Here is a 27,077-nt window from a genome sequence, read left to right on the forward strand (position 1 = left end):
ATAGTCCCATTCATGAACAATACGGATGAATTAGCAATAAACAAGCAGTTCTTATTCAACCTGTATCCACTGGCACAAACCATTTAGATTAATAAGATCTATAAATGATAAGGTATTCCAGCTGATGGTTACATCACAAGCTGGGTCAGACAGAGTTCATCTTAGAAATGAGGCACATTAAATTTGTATTTGTTTCTCATTCATTTAAATTCATAGACTGGCATTTAAACAGAAAATAAATCTACCAAAACCCGCAACCATCAGACATTTCAAGGCTTTGATTTTTAATTTTCAACAGTAGTTCTACTATTTCTACTAATATCATTTAAGATTTGTGTGACACAAACTTTTAGCTTCACATACTGAATGACAATCCTGAGGTATGATTATTCTGGGTCAAATATTTTTTGAGATATGAACAACATAAATTCCATCACAAGTACAGACAAGGGCAACTCTGAATTTTTTTAGTTTTTATGTGGGGGGGAGCCTTGCCAAAACTTGAGAGAGGACCTTACAAGGACGATACAGACTATGCCTGTGATGATTTTGGTTCAAGAGAGAAAATTGTTAACAGGTTTTCTATTTTAATCCTCTGGTAGCACTTGAAACTAGCCAAACTAACCATGTGTACAAAGTTGACAAAGGACCATACATGGATGCTATAGACCAAGTTTTGTGATGATCCACCAGGTGGTTTATGAAAAGAAGCCATTTAAAGGTTTATCTATTTTTAGCTCTGACAAGTCTTAGCCCCTAAGAAAAGACCAGAGTTTTAATAGAGAAGATGCTTAAGTAACAAGTGACTGACTATTGCAGTGGCAATACAGAAGTCCCCTGAAAAAACAATTTTACTTGACCTTCAATAGTGACCTTGACCTTTGACTGGCAACCATGTGTCATGAGCATGTGAGATCATCCATTAATACATTGTCTTACCATGGGGAACATTTGTATGTAACACTAAGATAATCCATCAATGTATAAATGTCTTGGAGCAGAAACATTTTCTACTTGACCTTCAATAGTGACCTTGACCTTTGACCTACAAACATAAGTCATGTAAGTGCATAATCTACATATTGCCCTCTATTCACATACCAGTTTTATGAACCTAGTGTACGGACAGACAGATGGACGGAGGGCATTCCTATAGTCCCCTCAGGTGTTCCACCGGTAGGGGACTAAAGAGATGATGCCAATGGACAATGACAGACATAGGGTGATTACAAAAACTCACCTGAGCAATAAATACAGGAAACAATTGGAAAACAGGGATGTTCCTCATATAAAACAGGAATCAATATGTCAAATTATATGGCAGAAATATCTTCACAGACTGGGTGACAGCCAGTACTGTACTACAATATTAAATGCTTTGTGTCAAATTAAAATGAAAACACCTATGACCAACAATTTTACAGAGTAAAAGAATGAAGTGTGTATAGGACCAACAATGTATCTAGTTTCTCTATCACAGAATGTATGTCTTGAATCAACAAGACATTATATAAATTGTCTGTGTGTAAGTTCCATGGAATATAGCTTGCCTGCTATGAGCATTAACACAGTCCAGCAAATACTACCCCTTGCTATTTTCACAAGACTTAGTGTCAAGTTTCTCTGCACATTTGTCTGATCTTGAGATAGCTTAACCAACATGCCCTATATCTACAACATCATAATTGTCCTTCTTCCCATATGTTCTTCACTAGCCTCCAGTCAAACAAACTATCACTGTGACTTGCCAAGCATCTCGATAAATTCCACCACAGTTCTTGTAGGTCGACCTATCAACAATATACAATAGATATACATTTTATCATGTCATATAACCTTTTTTTTGTGTGTGTGTGTTGGGGTGGGGGGGGGGGGAAGGGGATGGGGGTTATGTAACAGCGGGCAGTTAACCTAACCAGTATTCCTGGATTCTGTACCAGTATAAACCTGTTCTCCGCAAATAACTGCCAACTTCTCCACATGAATCAGCGGTGGAGGACGAATGATTTGAGACACAATGTCTTTTATCAAATCATCATGGAGAACATACGCCTTGCCCAGGGCTCAAACTCACATCCCCGCGATCCGTAGATCTGCGCTCTCCCTACTAAGCTAAGTGGGCGGGCAATGTCATATAACCTATCTTCATCCAAAATTGCTTCACCTTGACTTCACAATCAGTTGTAAATAAGTAACATTGACCTTGTTTTCATTGTGAATAGTGTAAAAACAACCACTGACCCACTCAATTAGGCCTTGTTTTCATTGTCAGTAGTGTATAAACAACAACTGACCCACTCTATTAGGCCTTGTTTTCACTGTCAGTAGTGTATAAACAACCACTGACCCACTCAATTAGGCCTTGTTTTCACTGTCAGTAGTGTATAAACAACCACTGACCCACTCAATTAGGCCTTGTTTTCACTGTCAGTAGTGTATAAACAACCACTGACCCACTCTATTAGGCCTTGTTTTCACTGTCAATAGTGTATAAACAACCACTGACCCACTCAATTAGGCCTTGTTTTCACTGTCAATAGTGTATAAACAGCCACTGACCCACTCTATGAGGCCTTGTTTTCACTGTCAATAGTGTATAAACAACCACTGACCCACTCAATTAGGCCTGTTTTCACTGTCAATAGTGTATAAACAACCACTGACCCGCTCTATTAGGCCTTGTTTTCACTGTCAATAGTGTATAAACAACCACTGACCCGCTCTATTAGGCCTTGTTTTCACTCACTGTCAATAGTGTATAAACAACCACTGACCCACTCAATTAGGCCTTGTTTTCACTGTCAGTAGTGTATAAACAACCACTGACCCACTCTATTAGGCCTTGTTTTCACTGTCAATAGTGTATAAACAACCACTGACCCACTCAATTAGGCCTTGTTTTCACTGTCAATAGTGTATAAACAGCCACTGACCCACTCTATGAGACCTTGTTTTCACTGTCAATAGTGTATAAACAACCACTGACCCACTCAATTAGGCCTGTTTTCACTGTCAATAGTGTATAAACAACCACTGACCCGCTCTATTAGGCCTTGTTTTCACTGTCAATAGTGTATAAACAACCACTAACCCGCTCTAATAGGCCTTGTTTTCACTCACTGTTTATAGTGTATAAACAACCAGTGACCCGCTCTATTAGGCCTTGTTTTCACTGTCAATAGTGTATAAGCAACCATTGACCCGCTCTATTAGGCCTTGTTTTCACTGTCAATAGTGTATAAACAACCATTGACCCACTCAATTAGGCCTTGTTTTCACTGTCAATAGTGTATAAACAACCATTGACCCGCTCTATTAGGCCTTGTTTTCACTGTCAATAGTGTATAAACAACCATTGACCCACTCTATTAGGCCTTTTCACTGTCAATAGTGTATAAGCAACCACTGACCCGCTCAATTAGGCCTTGTTTTCACTGTCAATAGTGTATAAACAACCATTGACCCACTCATACTTTTGTCATGCAATTTATATTTTCTGCTTCAGTAGACAATACACATTCATATGATACCAAAGTTGTATCAGCTTACCAAGCATCAATATTTGATTTTAATAACATTGTTATATAGAACTTGCTTTCTGCAGACCGGATACCTTAATCAACTTATTATCTTACTCTAAACACTTCTAAAAATCATTTATGAACTACAGCTGCTTTTGAGAAAAGCACATGTCTCCCACAACTGCCTAATCATCTGAATAGTAAGTCTGTCTTTATATACTGTTTACTCACAGAAAATAATCTCTTTGATAGTTTTGGAATAAGTTTTGGAGTAAATTGCCTTTCATTATCTATCTGAATCAACCATGCACTAAGACCTATATCACTGGCATCAGTATTTTCTGTAATTCAAGGGCCATAATTCCGAAGTGCTTGGGCTGATTGGCTAGTTATCAAACTTGGTGGAGGACTTATTGTCAAACACATTTTGTTGAAGTTTGGTGAAGATCGGATGAGGACTGTTCGACTTAGAGTGCGAACAAGATTTGTGGCAGACTGACTAGACAGACAGACACACACACAGACAGGAGTAAATCAATATGTCTCCCACACCACTGTGTGGTGGGAGACATAAAAGTTTTAATTATTTGACCATAACAGTTTTTCATCTGATATGCTTCAAACAAAATGAAACAGAGAGATGCACAGAAAGATGTTGTATACCTGCCATTCCTTTCCCAAGATATGGTACCTCATCCTTGTTAGCCATAACACCTGCTATATCCAGATGTAACCAGTTCTTGTTTGTGACAAACTCCTGAGAATATATGAAAATTTAATTGCTTTTACATTTAATGAGCTAGTCACCTTTAATAATTAGCTATTAAAATTACAGAACTGCCCAAAAGATTCAGGTATATGTCTTTCAATAACGTAGTGGAGCAATGGTAGAGTAGTGCAGCAGAGGTAGATGTGAGGTATAATAGTGGAGCAGAGGTTGAATAGAGGAGCAGAGGTAGAGTAGAGGAGCAGAGATAGATGTAAAGTAGAATAGTGAAGCAGAGGTAGAATAGATGAGCAGAGGTAGAGTAGAGGAGCAGAGATAGATGTAAAGTAGAATAGTGAAGCAGAGGTAGAATAGAGGAGCAGAGGTAGAGTAGAGGAGCAGAGATAGATGTGAAGTAGAATAGTGGAGCAGAGATAGAATAGAGGAGCAGAGGTAGAGTAGAGGAGCAGAGGTAGAATAGAGGAGCAGAGGTAGAGTAGAGGAGCAGAGGTAGAAAAGAGGAGCAGAGGTAGAACAGTGGAGCAGAAATTTGGTAGAGGAACAGTGGTAGAGTAGAGCAGCAGAGGTAGAGTAGAGGAGCAGAGATAGATGTGAAGTAGAATAGTGGAGCAGATATAGAATAGAGGAGAAGAGGTAGAGTAGAGGAGCAGATTTAGAATAGAGGAGCAGAGGTAGAGTAGAGGAGCAGATGTAGAATAGAGGAGCAGAGGTAGAGTAGAGGAGCAGAGAGAGATGTGAAGTAGAATTGTGGAGCAGAGATAGAATAGAGGAGCAGAGGTAGAGTAGAGGGGCAGAGATAGATGTGAAGTAGAATAGTGGAGCAGAGAATAGAGGAGCAGAGGTAGAGTAGAGGAGCAGAGGTAGAATAGAGGAGCAGAGATAGATGTGAAGTAGAACAGTGGAGCAGATGTAGAATAGCGGAGCAGAGGTAGAGTAGAGGAGCAGAGGTAGAGTAGAGGGGCAGAGATAGATGTGAAGTAGAATAGTGAAGCAGAGGTAAAACAGAGGAGCAGAGGTAGAGTAGAGGAGCAGAGAGAATAGAGGAGCAGAGGTAGAATAGAGCAGCAGAGGTAGAATAGTGAAGCAGATGTAGAACAGAAGAGCAGAGGTAGAGTAGAGGAGCAGAGATAGATGTGAGGTAGAATAGTGAAGCAGAGGTACAAAAGAGGAGCAGAGGTAGAGTAGAGGAGCAGAGGTAGAATAGAGGAGCAGAGGTAGAATAGTGAAGCAAAGGTAGAATAGAGGAGCAGAGGTAGAGTAGAGGAGCAGAGATAGATGTGAGGTAGAATAGTGAAGCAGAGGTAGAATAGAAGAGCAGAGGTGGAATAGTTAAGCAGAGGTAGAATAGTGGAACAGAGGTAGAATAGAGGAGCAGAGGCAGAATAGTGGAGCAGAGGTAGAACAGAGGAGAGCAGAGACAGAGGAGCAGAGGTAGAGTAGAGGAGCACAGGTGGAGTAGAGGAACAGAGATAAAGTAGAGAAGCAGAGGTAGAATAGAGGAGAGCAGAGGTACAGTAGAGGAGCAGAGCAGAGGTAGAGTAGAGGAGCAGAGGTATAGTAGAGGAGCAGAGATAAAGTAGAGGAGCAGAGGTAAGTTTTAAGTTAACATCATAAACTTTAACATACATCTATTTATTAGACTATCAAGGAATTGACTGATAAAACAAATTTAAGTAGTAATGGCTTAACAAAGACAGCCTAGTTGATAAGGTTTTGGCTACACAACCAGAAAGGTGTCTGCTCAAATTACAACACTATTGTTTTTCATTGGCTTGAGAACATATCAAGTACGGTTCAAGCTGACTTTACAATCAATCTGACAAAATTTTAAACAGGAAAACTGGTGATACCCTAAGGAATGCTGCTGCAGTGCATGATCCCCCAGATCGAGCATGTTTCCCAATGTTGTTGAGATCTGCTAGCTGTGAGTCTGTCACCTGTTTGGTGTAGTGGTTGAACAGTGGCATTCTCCACATTCTGTCACCAGTATTACAACCTGCCTATAAATGATATAGTAAACAATGTTCCATAGCCATTAAACACAGTTAATCAGTTTTGTTTTTGTTTGGTTTAAAGACACACTATGACAACTTTACGTAATATTATGGCAATTTCCCATTTTTGACAGTGAAGGAAGACCCCAGGTGCCTCTAGGTGAAGGAAGACCCCCAGGTACCTCTAGGTGAAGGAAGACCCTAGAAGAAAGACCCCAGGTGCCTCTAGGTGAAGGAAGACCCCAGGAGGAAGACCCCAGGTGCCTCTAGGTGAAGGAAGTCCCTAGGAGGAAGACCCCAGGTGCCTCTAGGTGAAGGAAGACCCCAGGAGGAAGACCCCAGGTGCCTCTAGGTGAAGGAAGACTCCAGGTGCCTCTAGGTGAAGGAAGATCCCATGAGAAAGACCCCAAGACCCCAGGTGCGCCTCTAGGTGAAGGAAGACTCCAGGTGCCTCTAGGTGAAGGAAGATCCCAGCATTATTTTAGGCATGGGCACACATCTGCATAAGACCAGTGGCCATCTGTAAGCCAACAGGATGTCTTCCTCACATAAAAAATCAAACACAGTTAAGTCATTCAGTTTTTCTATTTTTAGTTCACCTGAGCACAAAGTGCTCAGGGTGAGCTATTGTGATCACTCACTGTCCGTCATTTGTCCGCACTCTCCTTTAAACAACATCTCCTCCTAAACTACTTGGCAAATTTTGATGAAACTTCACAGGGTTGTTCCTTCGATAGTCTTCTTTAAAAATTGTTCAAAGAATTCTATTCCATACAGAACTCTGGTTGCCATGGCAACCAAAAGGAAGAACTTAAAAAATCTTCTTGTCCAAGACCACAGGTCCTAGGGCTTTGATATTTGGTATGTAGCATCATCTAGTGGTCCTCTACCAATATTGTTCAAATTATCCCCCTAGGGTAAAATATGGCCCCGCCCTAGGGGTCACATGGTTCACATAGACTTATATAAGAAAAAACTTTAAAAATCTTTTTGCCTGAAACTGCAAGGCCTAGGCTTTTGATATTTGGTATGTTGCATTGCCTAGTGGTCCTCTACCAAAATTGTTCAAATTTTGCCCCTGGGGTGAAAAGAGGCCCTGCCCTGGGGGTCCAAAGTTTTACATAGACTTATATAGGAAAAAAAATAAAAATCTTCTTTTCTAAAAGTTCAAGCCTAGGCCTTTGATATTTGGTATGTAGCATTGCCTAGTGGTTCTCTAACAAGAGTGTTCAAATTATGCCCCTGGGGTAAAAAGAGGCCCCGCCCCAGGGGTCACTTGTTATATGAGGTGTATAGGACAAAATACTTAAACTGTCTTCATAGGATGACACATGCCCCCGATGGCACTTTGAATGAATAGTTATGGCCGATGTTAGAGTTTAGGACCTTTGACCTACAGAGCTGGGTCTTGCGCACGACACGTCGTCTTACTGTGTCACATATTCATGCGTAGTTATTTTAAAATCCATGCATGAATGACAATGATATGGACCGGACACGTCCATCAATGCACTATCATGAAAAATGACCTTTAATGTCTAAGTGTGACCTTGACCTTTGAGCTACGGACCTGGGTCTTGCGTGCGACACGTCGTCCTACTGTGGTACACATTCATGCCAAGTTATTTGAAAATCCATCCATCGATGACAAAGATATGGACCGGACACGCCCATCAATGCACTATCCTTTATTGTCTAAGTGTGACCTTGACCTTTGAGCTACGGACCTGGGTCTTGCGAGCGACACGTCGTCTTACTGTGGTACACATTCATGCCAAGTTATTTGAAAATCCATAAATCGATGACAAAGATATGGTCCGGACACGCCCATCAATGCACTAATCTTTAACGTCTAAGTGTGACCTTGACCTTTGAGCTACGGACCTGGGTCTTGCGCGCGACACGTCGTCTTACTGTGGTACACATTCATGCCAAGTTATTTGAAAATCCATCCATCGATGACAAAGATATGGACCGGACACGCCCATCAATGCACTATCCTTTAATGTCTAAGTGTGACCTTGACCTTTGAGCTACGGACCTGGGTCTTGCGCGCAACACGTCGTCTTACTGTGGTACATATTCATGCCAAGTTATTTGAAAATCCATCCATCGATGACAAAGATATGGACCGGACACGAAAATTGCGGACAGACTGACAGACCGACGGACCGACAGACGGACAGACGGTTCAAAAACTATATGCCTCCCTTCGGGGGCATAAAAATTATCTGATCATAATTCCTAGACTGTTTAATTATAATTACCTGATGACCCCAAGTAGGGGTCACTTGACTGTGACCTTGACCTACTGACCTACTTTCTTGTCTTTTAAGATACAGCCTTGAAATTTGGATGACATGTACAGTTTTGCACATCAATCTTAAAACTGACTTTCAGTGACCATGAATGTGACCTACTGACCTATTTTTGTAATATTTTAGCATCATTTGACATTCGAAACGTGTAGCTCATATTACTCAGGTGAGCGATCCAGGGTCATCATAACCCTCTTGTTGACGATGCAAGGATGCTACTGACCAATTTTGGTGCAATTCTGACCAATCGCTTCGGAAGAGATGTCATCTGAAGAAAAGTGCGGATGGATGGATGGATTGCGAGTGATCACAATAGCTAACCCCAGCTCACATTTTCAAGTTTATAGCCTTTGTACTTTTATTTTCGCTACTTCCAGGAAAAGCTGAAGGTTGTCAGATGTCATTTTCTGTTGTCAAAAAACATACATATGCCTTGCGAATGTCTTTAAAATGTACCTGGTGTTCTAAGACTATGAGGAAAATCAAATAATTCTTACAATGAGTGCTTTTTTCAAGATTTTATGACGCGTTTGTGCCAAAACTGATGTCTGAGACATAAAACAAGAGGATCATTGACCCTAAAGGGCTCACCTGTGTACACGGCTTCGAGTGTGTTTGTTTAACGTACAAATACAAAGTTAGGTTTCTTCTATGTTAGCTTATATTATATAAATATCACACACATTTTTGAACTAAGGGCAATAATTTGAACAATTATGGTAGACAGTATAACTGTGATATCACATGCCAAATATCTAGCTATTTTTGATTCAGAGAAGAAGATTTTCAAGGTTTCTATAAGCCTATAGTAAGTGCATGTCACACAAAGGGGCATGGCCATTTTCGACCATAGGGCAATAATTTGGACAATTATGGTAGAGAGCCACACCCTTATATCACATGCAAAATATTAAAGCTCTAGAGAAAAAGATTTTTATTTCTAACCAAAAAGACCCATATGTTCAATGAACCGGAACCATTTGAACAACTTTGAAAGAGGGCTACACAGAGATCATTTGTGTAAAGTTTCATCAAAATCCATTCAGTGGTTTTAGAGGAGATGTTGTTTAAAGAAATTGTTGATGAAAGTGACCATGCCCTCTGGGGGCCATGTTTTTTAACAAATCAAAAACATTTAAACAATAATTGTAGATGGTCACACAAGGACCATTTATGTAAAATTATTTTAAAATTTTAAACCAGTTTTATACAAAAAGATTTTCTAAGTTAAAACTACTATATACATAATAGGGAAAAGTGACCACACCCACTGGCAGCAATGTTTTTTGATTAATCGGAATAATTTGAACAATCTTGGTAAAGGGTCACACAAGGACCATTTGTGTAAAATTATTTTGAAATCGGGCCAGCAGTTTCACACAAGAAGATTTTTAAATTTTCCACTATATATATATAGGGAAAAGTGACCACACCCTCTGGCGGCCATGTTTTTTGATGAATCAAAATAATTTGAACAATCTTGGTAGAGGGTCACACAAGGACCATTTGTGCAAAAATTATTTTAAAATTGGGCTAGCAGTTTCACACAAGATTTTTCAAATTTCAACTATATACATATAGGGACTGTGACCACGTCCCCTGGTGGCCATATTTTTTGACAAATCAGAATAATTTGAACAATCTTGGTAAGGGTCACATATGGACCATTTTTATTAAATTATTTTAAAATCGGGCTAGCAGTTTCACACAAGAAGATTTTTAAAGTCCACTATATACATACAGGGAAAAGTAACCATACCCCCTGGTGGCCATGTTTTTTGACAAATCAGTATAATCTGAATAATCTTGGTAGAGGGTGACATAAAGACCATTTGTGTGAAATTATTTCAAAATCGGACTATTGATTTAGGAGGAGATGTCGTTCGAATTTTTATACGCCCGAAGGGACGTATTATGTTATGACGCTGGTGTCCGTCTGTCCGTCCGTCCGTCCGTCTGTCTGTCCCTTAGCAATTTCGTGTCCGCTCTGTAACTCTTGAACCCCTTGAAGGATTTCAAGGAAACTTTACACAAATGTTCATCACACCGAGACGATGTGCAGAGCGCATGTTTTGGATGTCTCGCTTCAAGGTCAAGGTCACACTTAGGAGTCAAAGGTCATATCACTTTGTTTCGTGTCCGCTCTGTAACTCTTGAACCCCTTGAAGGATTTCAAAGAAACTTGACACAAATGTTCACCACACCAAGACGACATGCAGAGCGCATGTTCCGGATGACCTGCTTGAAGGTCAAGGTCACACTTAGGGGTCAAAAGTCATGTCAGTTTGTTTCGTGTCCGCTCTGTAACTCTTGAACTTCTGGAAGGATTTCAAAGAAACTTGGCAGAAATGTTCACCACATTGTAACGATGTGCAGAGCGCATGTTCCGGATGACTCGCTTCAAGGTCAAGGTCACACTTAAGGGTCAAAGGTCATATATGACTTTGCTTTGTGTATATTGCTCTGCATTGCAGTGCTCTTGTTTTTATTTGGCATATCTCTTTTTTGTACTTACAATAATTTTTTTTTGAATTACTTCCCTTTTATGTTACTATAAATAGCTTAATTTGAAACTTTTTTATTATTGGCAGTAGGGAAAAGCCGAGACCACTTTTCTGTGGTACAACATGGATGGTACCTCCAGTTTTAATGTGTTTTTTTACATACCTGTACCTGATAAGGATTTTTTTGTAGACTTCGAATATTTTTTTTGTGGACTTAGATTTGTTTTTTGAAGTTTTCCTTTTGTTGTTCCAGTCCTTTGGGGCTACAACAGTCAAGTTCTTAAAATTTTGCTCCCATCCTATGATGTAAGCCTTCGGGCGTATATTGCCCCGCTTGGCGGCGCTCTTGTTTTTTCTATTTTTAGCTCTGGCAGCCCCTATGAGCAAACAAGCGAAACCATTTGAACAACACTGGTAGAGGACCACCTAAGGAACATCATGGCCAAGTTTCATCAAGATCCATTCAGTGGTTTTGGAGAAGATGTCGTTTAAACACAATTGTTGACGATGGACGCGCGCACGATGGACACAGCCTGATCAAAGGATTAGAGCTGAAACTGATGCCAAAGACCAAATTTCATGAAGATCACACAGTTCATGTGAAAAAGTCGTTTTACAAGAAATTGGGGTATCTATATATTTTATGCAACAATTACTCATTTGCAGAAATCTTTTGTTTAAAAAACATAATAAATAACCAAGAGAACATTGATGACAAGAAAATTAAACAGCATATAAAACATTTTTCTATCTTTAGCTCTAGTGGCCCCTAAAATGAGTCAAGAAGTACCGTTTTAATCAGAAATTTAGAGGACCTTGCTATGATGTTACAGACCAAGTTCAGGGTAATTCTGACTTGTAATTTCAGACGAGAAGATGTTTATGCATCCATCCTCCTTTACTAATAGCTCATCCTGCAACTTTGGTTCAGGTGAGCTACAAAAATAACTCCATGACAAACTACTGCCTAATGTCTGTATCACTGTAAAACAGAGATGTGATGGATTCTTTAGGAAATTATACAGCAATATTTCAAACAGATTTAACAGACAAAATAACTCACTTTCTGCAATATATTCCATGTATCTGTGGATGTGGCATAAACTCCTGTAGCTCCAGATCCCAGTGCAACATCAATGGCACCTGTAATACAATATGCTTGTAATAATCCCTTATTGTAATGCTTCTCATTTTAGATATCTGGACTGAATCTTTTCTGAATATTTTGCATCAATCTTATTCCATCTGACTGTCGACAGTTTCTGTATTTTCAAGGAAATGTTCATCAAAGGATTTTGCATTTTTCTACTCCATTCATCCTGTGTAGCTAAAGGTACCAGTTTTATATTATGGAAATGGATATGATATAGAAAGTTATTAACCTGTAACATTAAATAAATCTTACAAACCTGTCAATGTAGCCATATCAAGTATGAGCCGAGGATTAACAGTCTCTGCGTAATTTAAAGCATCTGCTAATATAAGACGTCCCTCTGCGTCAGTGTTATCTATCTGTATAGTTTTACCATTCCGTGCTCGTACCACATCCCCAGGCTTGATGGCTCGACCACCAGGCATGTTCTCACATAGAGGAATAAATGCTGAAAGCAACATCAGTGTTATTTATCTGTACAGTGAGTTCCTTGCTCGTACATCATTCCCACACTTGATGGCTCAACCACCAGGCATGTTCTCATATAAAAGCAGCGCACAAAGGTCTAAGTCACTCACAAGAGAAGGAATTTGTCCGTTTTACCTTTCTTAAGACTGGGTTTGGTGAAACATAAAATGAAGTTGTTTCTAGTTTTTTTTTTCAATTTTTAGCTGTGGCAGCCCCCTAAAAAGGGTCAAGCAACATCATTTAAACAAATCTGAGAGGACCATACAAAGATGCCAAGTTCGGTGAAGATCGACCAGGTGGTTCATGAAGAAACATTTAAACGTTTTTCTATCTTTTAACTCTGGTGGTCCATAAAAAGGACAAAGCAGAACTACCTGAACAGACTTTAGAGTGGATCTCACAAAAATGCTACAAACCAAGTCTTGTGAAGATCCAATCATTGTGTTTCAAAGTCTTTCTATCTTTAGCTCTGATGTCCCCTAAAAGGGGCCAAGCAGAACCATCTGAACAAACTGGAGAGTGAGGGCCTTATATGGATGCTACAGACAAAGTTTGGTGAAGATCTATCATGAAGATCTTTAAAGATTTTTTTCAATATTCAGCTCTGAGCTCTTGAGCGCAATTAAGACAGGAACTTATACTGACTTTACAGGTTGGGTTTGGTGAAAATTCATCAAGTGATTCATAAGAAGACATTTTTTCTATTTACTAGTATAGCTCGAGTGGCCACTAAAGGAGCAAAGAATAGCCATTTGAACATATCAAAGAAAGGACCTTATTAAGATGCCACAAACCAAGTATCAAGAAGATCAATTAAGTAATTCATGAAAAGAAAATATTCAAACGTTTTTTTCTATTATTTTTTTTTGCAATTTGCAAAAAAAACAAAAACAAAAAAAAACAAGACAGAGAGGTACATACAAACATGCTCTTGACCAAGGTTTTTAACAATGTATAAACTGGTTCATGACAAGAAGTGGTTTCAAGGCTCTTTATTTATAGCTCTGCAGCCCCTACAAGGGGCCAAGAACCATTTGTATAAATATGGGAGGACCACATAAGGATGCTACAGAAGAATCATCAAGTATTTCACAAGAACAAGCTGTTAAAAAGTTTTTTCTCTTTTTTTTTTTTAGCGCTCTGGAATCCCCTGAAACTGATAAGCACAAGCATTGCATACAAGGCTGCTAAAGCAAACCAAGTTTGATGGAGATCTATCATCTTGTTCATGAGAAGTTATTCAAAGATTTTTTTTTTATTTTTAGCTCTGGCAACTCTTAAAAGGGGTCAAGCAGAAGCATTTGAATAAAGTGTATGGAGGACTTTACAAGAATTTTACAGACCAAGTTTGGTGAAGATGCAGCAAGATTAATTATTACATGACTGTATTCTATTGTTTCTCTGATTGGCTGAAAACAGTTCTAAAAGTAATGAGTACATATCATATCAACTTATCTTGGGTTATAAATAGTATGAAAATAAAAATAGATCGAAGTAGGTGCTTGGAAAACCAATATCAACCTGATTTGGTCTTTATTAAAGATACAACTGTAATAACAAGACTGACTATACAATTATTCATGTAATAAAACAATTATTGACTTTATTTGACCTTCGGCTCGGTGAATATAACTCTTTTCAGGTTGATAAAGCCTGATATCAACCTATGAAAAAGTCGATAATTGTATAATGTTTTCCCCTCAAGAATTCCGTAAGATGGGCCAAGTGAAACAACTTGAGACAGGACATTAAAAGGACGTTACAGGCCAAGTTTGGTGAAGATCCATCGAGTAGTTCATGAGATGTTGTTTGAAGTTGTTTTTTTTCCTTTTTAGCTCTGGTGGCCCCTAGACAATGTGACAAGCAGAACCATTTGAACAAACTGTAGAGAGAACCATGAAAGGATGCTACAGGCCAAGATTGGTGAAGATACATCAAGTGGTTAATGAGGAGTTGTCTGAAGTTTTTTTTTCTCTATTTTTAGCTCTGGTGGCCCCTAGACAATGTGACAAGCAGAACCATTTGAACAAACTGTAGAGAGAACCATGAAAGGATGCTACAGGCCAAGATTGGTGAAGATACATCAAGTGGTTAATGAGGAGTTGTTTGAAGTTTTTTTTCTCTATTTTTAGCTCTGGTAGCCCCTAAAATTGAACCATTTGAACAAATCTGAGAGAAGTCTAAACCAGGAAGCTAATGACCAAGTCTGGTGTAATTGTGACCAGTAGTTTAAGATGTTAAAGTCAAAATGTTGACACAGGACGATGGACACAGGACGATCGATGGATACAGGAAGAAGGACGATGGATCATCCAGCTATACTAGCAGCTCACCTTGAACTAAGTTCAGGCCATTTGCTAGCAGCTAATAAATGCTGAAACAACAATATCACTATTATCTATCTGTATAGTTTTACATTCCTTGCATACAACATCCTCGTGCTGTTTGATGTCTCTGTCATGAGGCATGTTCTCACACAGAATGCTGAAATCAGTGTAATCCATCTGACAGTGTGTGGTTTTACTCTTCATTGCTCATCAAAACATTACAGGTCATCTACTGACCACAGGCAATTATCCTATGAAGTTTGATGACTGTAGGCTAAAGCATTCCTTAGTTATTCAGCGGCAACTGATATTGAACAACTTTTGTAAACACTGTCATGTGGGCACTAATTCTTGATTTCGCATAAATAAATACATATGAATCAGCGATATTGTGATGAAATCTCAAAATCGTTTAACATTTAGTCAGGTACCTATAAATACAATACACCATTTAAAAGATATTAATATCCTGTCTCTCTATATCTCAGTGATTTAATTGATATAATTTACTGATAAAATGTTATGACAAAGTCCATTGAATGACACTTGTCAGTAATTTCCGCAATGTGATACAGATTACTACGGACAATAATTGTTTGTCACAAAACATCAAATCTTTGCTGAAGGCATTCATTATTTTCACAACTATAACTAGCGAAAAGTAACTTTAGACCACAATAATCCGTAAATAGCCAATCGCAAAGCAGACTTGTACCCGTCTATATTTCATATACAACAGTAGCGTTGTATATATATCTGGTGAAACTTGGGCAAAAAACGCGTGAATTTCGTGTCAATTTACCATCTAACAATACAGGCTAACGCCGGAGTTAAATGACCTTGCAATATTCTCACCAATTATCAATGGGATAAAAAATAAGATTGACTTGGAGGTAAATTCAGTTGACAACGTTTAAATACTAATATCGTAAAAATGACCCCATGTTATTGGATATCAGTAAAAGGGTTCACATGACTGAAATACAAGACTGGAATAACTATACATATAAAAATCAAATTGAATTACAAGAAACTCCATATTTGTAGTGTAGAACCAACTGGGTAAATACGTAATTTACATTCACTGAAACGTTTCCAACAGTTGTAACTTTTTATGTTCATTTATTATAAAATAGACATGTCAGCACGATCCTTACATTTGCAAACAACTGAATCCAGTTGTTCGAAACTTTAACAGGAGACTGAGCTAACGGTCGGTTAACTTTATTAGTATATTTCGACAGTTTATAAAACTTAGAAAAACAAATGTACTTGTTAAGTATCATAAACACTAAATCATCTTTACAGTAAAATTAAAACATCATACTAGTGTTTCCCACCCACCAAGACTAGTATCGTGAATAGAAATTTAACAGGCGGTTAGTTTAACAGCTTACTGCAGTGGTCGTGGGTTCGAGCACCATTGTGGTCACGACCATGACTTCTCATATGGCACCAGTACTGGTTTTCCCAGGAAACGGACTAGAGAGTGGTTACAATAAGCTTGAAGCTTTCATCACAATCGAGCTAAAACAAATTAGTATAAACTAAACTAAACTAACAGCCCGTTAAAGTTCCGAACAACTTGGCCCTGTTAGAAAGTCGAACAACTACATCATTCTTACAAGAAAGGCACGATATACTACTAGTAGTTAAAAGTGTTCGTAGTCCTACGAGCATCTACGCACTAACTATATCCTGATAAACAAAATAAATAAATAAATAAATAAACAAACACCGACACGCGTTCCTGTTTTTATAAGAACAAAAATGAATATAACCATAATTATGTTGTCACTTTATACCGATTGTTGAAAAGTGATTTCTAATAGAATCTGATAATTTATATGTGATTATGTATATTACCAGTAAGCACTAGTCCATACTTAAAATACCAGATTACTTCAAACAGTATTTTTTTTATCCAACATGTTTACCTCCGATTTGCTGTCAGCCTTTTTTGTAGTTTCGGAACCTGGCTATTTTCTTGAATCAACGTATCTGTCATCGTGTTTCGCCAACACTCCTCACAAAAACTAATTGTTCAGTAGTTCAATAGTTCAAGAGAAATCCATATTTAACTGTTTAGCATTTGCGATTGCAAATGACTCAATGTGTTAATGAACGTCAAATTTTTGTAAATCCGGTATTTGAGTAAAACTGAATTTATACAAAGTAACCTGCATTCTTTTACATGCCCTACTGACAAAAAGCGCTAACGGTACAAAGATAATATCACTCTTATAAAAACACGTTAATCCTAATTTCTATAGAACACGTGGGACAGTTTTCAATAATTGCAGTTTTTATGTCACGTGGTCTAAGTCGGATAGACAACTCGTGCCGTTGTCTACGGGATATATACAACTCGCTTTGCTCGTTGTATATATCCCGTAGACAACGGCACTCGTTGTCTATCCTATACTTATTTCACAATAATATACACACAGCAAACTAAACGTTTTTGAAAACTATAAGTAAATGTTTAGGAAAATAGACTGTTAGGTTACTAACTAGATTACCGGTAGTGTGTGTTCGTGGGTTAATTTTTCTATTCACTGTGTATTATATTGATCATGAGGAACACTTTATAAAACTCTGTTAAAATAAGGGTGGGAAATACTGTATAAGTGGTTAAGTTAGCGAGGTGGAAATACTGGCGAATTTCGCAAATAGACAAAATTCGCTAACATTTTCTCCAGCATAAATATCAGCCAACACATCATAAACAAGAGCTGGTCGAACACGAAATGCCCCCTTGATGCATTTAGTAATTGCACAAGGAACAGAAATTATATGCTCACTGTAAACAAAAGTTCTACCATTCTGGTTTAATCTGACACAAAACTATGCATGTGGTCCAAATTTGATTCCTGTACCTTCAAAAACGTGAAAGTAGGTCACTAGGTCAATGTCCAGGTCAAAATTTTTTTTGGTGCACAAAACTATGCATGTGGTCCAAATCTGAAGGCTGTAGCTACAGAAATGTGAAAGTAGGTCACTAGGTGAAGGTCAAGGTCAACTCATGTCAAGGTTCATCTTGCAACTCAAAACCATACATGTGGTCAAAATTTAAATGTTGTAGGCTATTGACAAGAAGACTTTAAAATCTTTTCCCTATATAAGTCTATACGAACCATGTGACCCCCAGGGCGGGGCCATATTTGACCCTAGGGGGATAATTTGAACAAACTTGGTAGAGAATCACTAGATGATGCTACATTACAAATATCAAAGCCCTAGTCTTTGTGGTTTGAACAAGAAGATTTTCAAAGTTTATCCCTATATAAGTCTATGTAAACCATGTGACCCCCGGGGCGGGGCCATATTTGACCCTAGGGGGATAATTTGAACAATCTTAGTAGAAGCCCACTAGATGATGTCACAAACAAATATCAAAGCCCTAGGCCCTGTGGTTTTGGAAAAGAGGTTTTTCAAAGTTTTTCCCTATATAAGTCTATATAAACCATGTGACCCCCTGGGCGGGGCCATATTAGACCCCAGGGCAATAATTTGAATCATCTTGGTAGAGGACTACTAGATGATGCTTCACACTAAATATCAAAGCCCTAGGCTTTGTGGTTTTAGACAAGAAGATCAGAAACCGTTTTAACTGTTCCTGGCCAATGTGACCTTGACCTTTGATCTAATGACCTCAAAATCAATAGGGGTCATCTGCTGATCATGACCAACCTAACAAGGCAGTCTGAAAGACAGCTAAATCCCCCGCCACTGCTATGGATAATGAAAGGGTAAAACCTTTGATTTTAGCTGTGACCTTGACCTTGAACTGACATGGCTGACTCATGAATTCTGCACAACGTCTTGATGAGGTGATCATTTGACCAAAGTTTCATGAAAATCCTTCAAGGGGTTTAGGAGATACAGAGCTGAAACCTTTGACCTTCAGTTGTGACCTTGACCTTGAAACAAGTTGACATGGCTGACTCATGAGTTCTTGATGAGGTGATCATTTGACCCTAGTTTGATGAAAATCCTTCAAGGGGTTAAGGAGATACAGAGTGGACACGAAATGGAAGGCTCAAACCTTCGACCCTTAGTTGTGACCGTGACCTTGAGCTGGCATGGTTGACTCATAATTTCTGCACATCGTTCTGATGAGGTAATCATTTGACCCAAGTTTTATAAAATTCCTTCAAGGAGTTTAGGAGATATAGAGCGGACACGAAATGGAAGGCTCAAACCTTTGACCTTCAGTTGTGACCTTGACCTTGAGCAGACATGGCTGACTCATAAGTTCTGCACATCGCCTTGATGAGGTGATCATTTGACCCAAGTTTGATGAAAATCCTTCAAGGGGTTTAGGAGATATAGAGCGGGCACAAAATGGAAGGTTCAAACCTTTGACCCTAAGTTGTGACCTTGACCTTGAGCCGGCATGACTGACTCATGGTTATGCACATTGTCTTGAGGAGGTGATCACTTGACCCAAGTTTTATAAAATTCCTTCAAGGGGTTTAAGAGATATAGAGCGGACACAAAATGGAAGGCTCAAACCTTTGATCTTGCGTTGTGACCTTGACCTTGAGCCGGCATGGCTGACTCATGGGTTCTGCACATCGTCTTGATGAGGTGATCATTTGACCCAAGTTTTATAAAATTCCTTCAAGGGGTTTAGGAGATATAGAGCGGACACAAAATGGCAGGCTCAAACCTTTGACCTTGAGTTGTGACCTTGACCTTGAACCGACAAGGCTGACTCATGGGTTCTGCACATCGTCTTGATGAGGTGATCATTTGACCCAAGTTTCATGAAAATCCTTCAAGGGGTTTAGGAGATATGGACCGGACACGATTTTGTTACGGACTGAAGGACAGAAAGACGGACGGAAGGACGGATGGAAGGACGGACGGACGCAGACCATTCCTATAATCCCTCCGCCACGGCGGGGGATTAATTATCAATTTTCCTGACACTAGGCCCAAGCGTTCTTGAGTTATTGCCCGGAAACCATTTTACTGTTCCTGGTCAATGTGACCATGACCTTTGACATACTGACCTCAAAGTCAATAGGGGTCATCTGCTGGTCATGACCAACCTCCCTATCAACTTTCGTGACCCTAGGCCTATGCCTTCTTGAGTTATCATCCGGAAACCATTTAACTGTTCAGGGTCACTGTGACCTTGATCTTTAACATATTGACCTCAAAATCAATAGGGGTCATCTGCTGGTCATGACCAACCTCCCTATCAACTTTCATGATCCTAGGCCCAAGCGTTCTTGAGTTATCATCCGGAAACCGTTTTACTATTCAGGGTCACTGTGACCTTGACCTTTGACATACAGACCTCAAAATCAATAGGGGTCATCTGCTGGTGATGACCAACCTCCCTATCAACTTTCATGATCCTAGGCCCAAGCATTCTTGAGTTATCATCCAGAAACGGATTGGTCTACATTCCGACCGACCGACATCTGCAAAACAATATACCCCACTTCTTCGAAGGGGTGGTCATGACCAACCTCCCTATCAACTTTCATGATCCTAGGCCCAAGCGTTCTTGAGTTATCATCCGGAAACCGTTTTACTATTCAGGGTCACTGTGACCTTGACCTTTGACATACAGACCTCAAAATCAATAGGGGTCATCTGCTGGTGATGACCAACCTCCCTATCAACTTTCATGATCCTAGGCCCAAGCATTCTTGAGTTATCATCCAGAAACGGATTGGTCTACATTCCGACCGACCGACCGACAGACATCTGCAAAACAATATACCCCACTTCTTCGAAGGGGGGCATAAAAACACCGGTGGTAAACAAGAGAAATTGATCCTCTGTCTCTGACAGTACACTTACATGTTTAAGCTATCTTTTTAGGACTTAAATACGTAAAAAAGCCCGAGTTGTTTGGTTACACTTCAAAAAGGTAAAGATTATCATAATTTGATAAAATTTCCATTTGTTGACAGATACAGAATAGAACAGAACAGAACAGAACAGAAGTTTTATTTTGACTTAAGCATACAGCTCATCGTCATATAAAACTAGCAAAGCTAATTACCGTAAACTGACATAGGCGAGTATGGAAGCGAGAAAACATACTGACTTAAAAATGCATTTCACACACTTTACAAAATGTAACAAAGGATTTAATTCAATTCATATTGTTAGACTTTTTCAGTTTGATAATTACACATATACTGTTTTCCTTAATAAATACTAGTACGTTTTCAAGTAATTATTTTTTTATAAAGAAAAGATAAACAACAATTTTTGTAATGTGTAGCACTTTCTTTTATATATGAACGTTCACGAATAACTTAAACTACAATCAAGTGTAATATTTATACCTTAAGATATCTTGATATCTTATTTTTACTTCTACTTTTTTGAACGTATATGAATATTGAGATAATAACTTTATGATTTAAAAAAAAAGAAAAGATAAATGACCATATCTTTCAACCGGATGATTTTCCCTCACTAGCTCCATATAAGGGATAATAATGCTGTCATACAGCAAAAATGCATTATTACGCCAAACACAATAGTAATTCTTATGAAGTGCTTTTTTAACTCAAGTTGGAAATTGGGAATTCGCTAATATTTCCGCAGGCCAAATGTCTGGAATTCTGAATTCACTAACTTTTCAACCCGTGGAAATATCCACTTAACAGTAGCTGCTGTTATTGCAGCACTAATTCATATATTTGCACCAAAAATCTAAAATGATAAAGTATCATCTGAAAGCTAAAATTTTGATCCACTAATATATCTACTTTACAGGATCTAAAGTTGGAATGAAATCCATTAAGTAACAACATTGATCTTGTGAAATCAAGTACAACTAACAGTGAACATGTACTGGGAACTCAAGTACAACTTACAATGAACATGTGCTGGGAAATCAAGTACAACTAACAGTGAACATTTACTGGGAAATCAAGTACAACTAACAGTGAACATTTACTTGGAACATTTACTGGGAAATCAAGTACAACTAACAGTGAACATTTACTTGGAAATCAAGTACAACTAACAGTGAACATGTACTGGGAACTCAAGTACAACTTACAATGAACATGTGCTGGGAAATCAAGTACAACTAACAGTGAACATTTACTGGGAAATCAAGTACAACTAACAGTGAACATGTACTGGGAACTCACGTACAACTAACAGTGAACATGTTCTGGGAAATCAAGTACAACTTACAATGAACATGTGCTGGGAAATCAAGTACAACTAACAATGAACATGTACTGGGAAATCAAGTACAACTAACAGTGAATATGTACTGTGAAATCAAGTACAACTATCAGTGAACATGTTCTGGGAAATCAAGTACAACTTACAATGAACATGTGCTGGGAAATCAAGTACAACTAACAGTGAACATTTACTGGGAAATCAAGTACAACTAACAGTGAATATGTACTGTGAAATCAAGTACAACTATCAGTGAACATGTTCTGGGAAATCAAGTACAACTTACAATGAACATGTGCTGGGAAATCAAGTACAACTAACAGTGAACATTTACTGGGAAATCAAGTACAACTAACAGTGAACATGTGCTGGGAAATCAAGTACAACTAACAGTTAACATTTACTGGGAAATCAAGTACAACTAACAGTGAACATGTACTGGGAAATCAAGTACAACTAACAGTGAACATGTACTGGGAAATCAAGTACAACTGAGATTGAAAATGTACTGGGAAATCAAGTACAACTGACATTGAACATGTACTGGGAAATGAAGTACAACTAACATTGAACATGTACTGGGAAATCAGAACTTATAAGTAACATGTATTGGGAGACCAAGAACAATTTACAATGAAAATGTAGTGGGAGACAACATACAATGAATATAATTTTATACATTCTGGTCAATAACTTACTATGAACATGTACTGGGAGATCCAGTCTATCTACAGCATACAGTGAACCAACAGCACATGCTGCCCCACCCATATCTGCTCTCATCTGGTCCATGCTAGCTGCAGGCTTGATTGATATACCACCCCTGTAGAGAACACAGTGTGAATTACCCCATCTATCATATATGTATGTAAATTTGTTTAATGTTTTATGTCAGTGCTGTCACTTATTGAACTCAAATCAGTACTTACAACAGAGGCGCTTTTAGTCATTGAAATACATGAAATACTTTATATTCTTTAACATTATAAGAATCTTTCACTGGTTGTAGGTGTAGAAAAAATAATCTGACTCAAGGGTAACTGTTTAGGCAGTAATAAGTGTCTGATCTGTTAAATTCCCTTCAACGTAGTCAAAGTTTTTACCTTAAACTTAAAAATAGGAAAAAAGGACCAAAAAGGGAGACAACTTTATCATCACTCAGGGCAGAATTGTTACTGTACTTTTCATTTCCTCTTTTTGACATCTGCAATTATATCAAGTAACAATAAATTCCTTTCTGTGGATTTAATGTTTCTTTCCTAGGAATTTACATCACCTTGCTGTGTTAACTAAGAAGTTTATGTGAAGTTCCAGTGCAATACATTCAAAGGTTTCAATATATGGCAAAGTTGTTGTTTTCCTTAAATAGGAAAAAAAAAAAAAATTTTGCCATATTTTCTAAGTCTAGAAGCAAAATATTTTTGTCAAAGTAAAAGACAGTTATTGATGTAAATATGTAAACTTGCATTATAGTCCAGAAAGTTAGCATGAAGTTTCAACCCAATACATGCATAGGTTTTATATATTCATTTTCAAAGTGCAAAAAAAGGGAAAGAGTTATAAAACATGGTATCTGAACTTGTTTTAGAGTCCTAAAACCTGCTTTAAAATGATATCTGTAACAGAGACATGTAACAACAAAAATTCTGGATGTGATGGGTAAGTACAACATTTCAGGACGGGATTAGATGGACAGGGAAGATTCATATACATCTATCCCTGCCCCACCCGCTCCCACTCTTGGGTACTATGAGTATAAAACCAATGTTATTGAAACAGGAGAGTAAGATTCTGCATCTGTTATAACAGACAAAATACATGTGTTAGCCCTAAAATTAAAAAAACTGTTTTAAGTCTGCAAGATGCAGTTGTCACAAAAATGAGTGACATAAATATTTCGAAAAATACAACATTTCAAATACATACGTGTCAAAAGTAACACCCTTGCCAACAAGAGCAATTGGACTAGACATGTTGCAATCTGGATGTTTATACTCTATATGTAGGAAGTAAGGCTGCTCAACAGACCCCTGTGACACTGCTAGAAAAGCATTCATACTCTCACTCTCTATCCAAGACCTATCTCTGCAAGTACAAATAAATATATAATACAGTGTGTGCTTGAATATTAAAAACTAACTAGAAAATGCTTTTGTAGAAAAGCGCATGTCTCCCCCAATGCATAGAAGTAATAGACAAGAAGTCAAGAGACACCGATGGTTGGCTGCAATAAGGATCATCTACTGGTCATGTCCAATCATCATCAGAAGTTTCAATATTCTGGGCCTAGTGGTTCTCAAGTAATGGACTGGAGACAGTTTTCCATGTTCTGACCCCTGTGACCTTGACCTTTGATCGAGTGTCCCAAAAATCAATAGGGTCATCTACTCTGCATGTCCAATCATCCTATGAAGTATCAACATTCTTGGCCAAGTGGTTCTCAAGTTATTGATCGGAAAATGTTTTCCAGGTTCAGGCCCCTGTGACCTTGACCTTTGCTCAAATAACCCCAAAATCAATAGGGGTCATCCACTCTGTAAGTCCTATCACTCTATGAAGTTTCTGGGTCAAATGGTTCTCAAGGTAGTGATCAGAAATGGTTTTCCAATTTCTGGTCCTTGTGATCTTGAACTTTGATCAAATGACCTAAATATCATTAGAGGTCATCTACTCTACATTTCAAACCATCCTATGAAGTTTAAACATTCTGGGTCAAGTGGATCTCAAGTTATTGATTGGAAATGGTTTTCCATGTTCAGCCCCCTGAGTGTGACCTTGACCTTTGATGGAGTAACCGCCAAAATGATAAGGTCACCTACTTTATATGCCCTATCAACCAATGAAGTTTGAAGGTTCTAGGTCAAATGGTTCTCCAGTTATTGATCGAAAATGAAGTGTGACAGGCAGATGTTCCCTGTGACCTTGACCTTTAATGGAGTGACCCCAAAAACGTATACTCTGTAAGTTCTATCACCCTATTAGGTTTGAAAGTTCTGGGTCAAATGGTTCTCAAGTTATTCATTGGAAATGGATTTCCATGTTCTGGTTCCTGTGACCTTGACTTTTAATAGAGTGACCCCAAAATCAATAGGGGTCATCTACTCTGCAAGTTCAATCATCCTATGAAGTTTAAAACATTCTGGGTCAAGTTGTTCTCAAGTTATTGATTGGAAATAAATGGTTTTCCATGTTCAGGACACCCCCCCCCCCACTCCCTGAGTGTGACCCTGATCTTTGATGGAGTGACCCATGGGGTGTCATCTACTCAATAAGACCTACCCCCTATGAAGTTTGAAGGTTCTAGGTCAAATGGTTTTCCAGTTAATGATCAGAAATGAAGTGTCTGCCTGACGGGACAGACAGGGCAAAAACAATATGTCTAGTGGTGGGGCAGGGGATCATAATTATTTAAAGCTTTAAAATGACCAGTTTTTTTTACAGATCTCAAAATCAATAGGGGTCATCTGCAGGTGATGACAAACCTTCCTATCAACTTTCATGATCCTAGGCCCAAGCGTTCTTGAGTTATCATCCGGAAATGGATTGGTCTACATACAGACCGACCGACAGACAGACCTACCGACATCTGCAAAACAATATACCCCTCCTTCTTCGAAGAGGGCATAATGAATCAATTTAATTGTAAATGTGAGAAACATTATTTCATGGCTATTCATTGTTAAATTATTCCATTAATTCACAGACTTGCTTCGTTGTCTTTAGTTTATCCTAATCCATGAGCAACATCAAGCTTTCATTTCATTACAAACCGTAATTTTGACTACCTTGTGTAAAGTCTCACCTCACATTGATAGTTATATTTGATCTATTTGATAACTTGTTTTGTACAGCTTCTACAAAGAGAGCCGGTGTAAGTCTGTTAGCTGGCATTTCCATCAAATGTCGAGCCCAGTTCTGTCCTTCAGCTTTGATTTTACCTTTTGTCCAAGATTTGTTTACACTGGAACTAAAAAATTCAACTTGCAACGAAAATGAATCATCAAAGTTAAAGAAAAAACAGCTACTGAATATATGCATGAACATACGACATGCAGCAGTCATGCTCAGTTTGCCAACAGAAGCTTATCCCGGGTTTCTATAAAAAATAAAAAATAGAACTAGATCTCTCTGCAAAAATGTTTTGTGTATTTAAATGTTATCACTAAATAATAGTTTCTCATAAAAATAAAAATTCAACTGAGCCAGTGCTTTCTGAATTTGCTAAAGACATTGTGATTTCAAATAACTGCTATACGGTATAAATATCTAATGCTGAACGAAAGCGCTTACAGTGATGTATTATGGATATGACATCATCAATGAGGAAAAACAAATCCAAGATATATTGGAAGGTCAGTAGATGACTTTCCTCGGGTACTGCAAAATGCTCATGTCATGAAATATCATGTGTTGCACAAAATCATGCACTAGATCAAACTTACTATTCAGAAAATTTTAATCATCATTGTGTTAAAAATCCTGGCTGGAAGACAAAAATCAATTACTCCAAATTTTAATAGCCATTCCTTCTGACTGTGGACAGACAATGATCAGGGTAGGTTAACAAGAAACACAGACAGGGACTATGTATAGGTCAGAGACTACCAGTCCTAATGTATCAACATTTGTCTGGGCCAGAGACCACCTGCGTAAGTGTGGAGAATCACATGACTTTAACTGATGGTGTACAATAAAAAATGGCTGACATCTGTCTCCCTTTGGCAGGAAAATAAAGATATTTTATGTCGATCAAGAGGGTCATGATGACACTGAATCACTCACCTGAGTAATATGAGCCACATGTTTAAAGTGGCAAACTGATGCTAAAATATAGAAAGTAGGTCTGTAGTTCATATTCATGGCCACTGAAAGTCAGTTTTAAGATTGGT

The 27,077-nt window shown here is 38.3% G+C and overlaps 1 protein-coding gene across 1 annotated transcript; it reads right to left on the bottom strand.

Annotated features, from left to right (window-relative positions):
• Positions 1-297: 297 nt before the first annotated feature.
• Positions 298-26,275, bottom strand: LOC123546146 (cytosol aminopeptidase-like). The gene is made up of 8 exons (XM_053551303.1): positions 25,991-26,275; positions 24,115-24,273; positions 22,887-23,011; positions 12,474-12,665; positions 12,128-12,207; positions 6,099-6,248; positions 4,185-4,278; positions 298-1,790 (listed from the first exon to the last, which is right to left on the bottom strand). Exons 1-8 carry the CDS (start codon positions 26,248-26,250, stop codon positions 1,735-1,737), a joined length of 1,116 nt encoding a protein of 371 aa, XP_053407278.1. The 5' UTR covers positions 26,251-26,275; the 3' UTR covers positions 298-1,734.
• Between the last annotated feature and the right edge of the window lie 802 nt (positions 26,276-27,077).

The sequence above is a fragment of the Mercenaria mercenaria genome, chromosome 9 (assembly GCF_021730395.1).
Source record: "Mercenaria mercenaria strain notata chromosome 9, MADL_Memer_1, whole genome shotgun sequence".
NCBI lineage: Eukaryota > Metazoa > Mollusca > Bivalvia > Venerida > Veneridae > Mercenaria > Mercenaria mercenaria.

Excerpts from the sequence above, each read along its gene's own strand:
- LOC123546146 (XM_053551303.1), bottom strand. The coding sequence starts at position 26,250 with ATGACTGCTGCATGTCGTATGTTCATGCATATATTCAGTAGCTGTTTT. Across the intron at positions 12,208-12,473 it reads TGATATGGCTACATTGACAG|GTGCCATTGATGTTGCACTG; the intron begins GTTTGTAAGATT and ends ATTGTATTACAG. Across the intron at positions 1,791-4,184 it reads TCTTGGGAAAGGAATGGCAG|GTCGACCTACAAGAACTGTG; the intron begins GTATACAACATC and ends TATTGTTGATAG.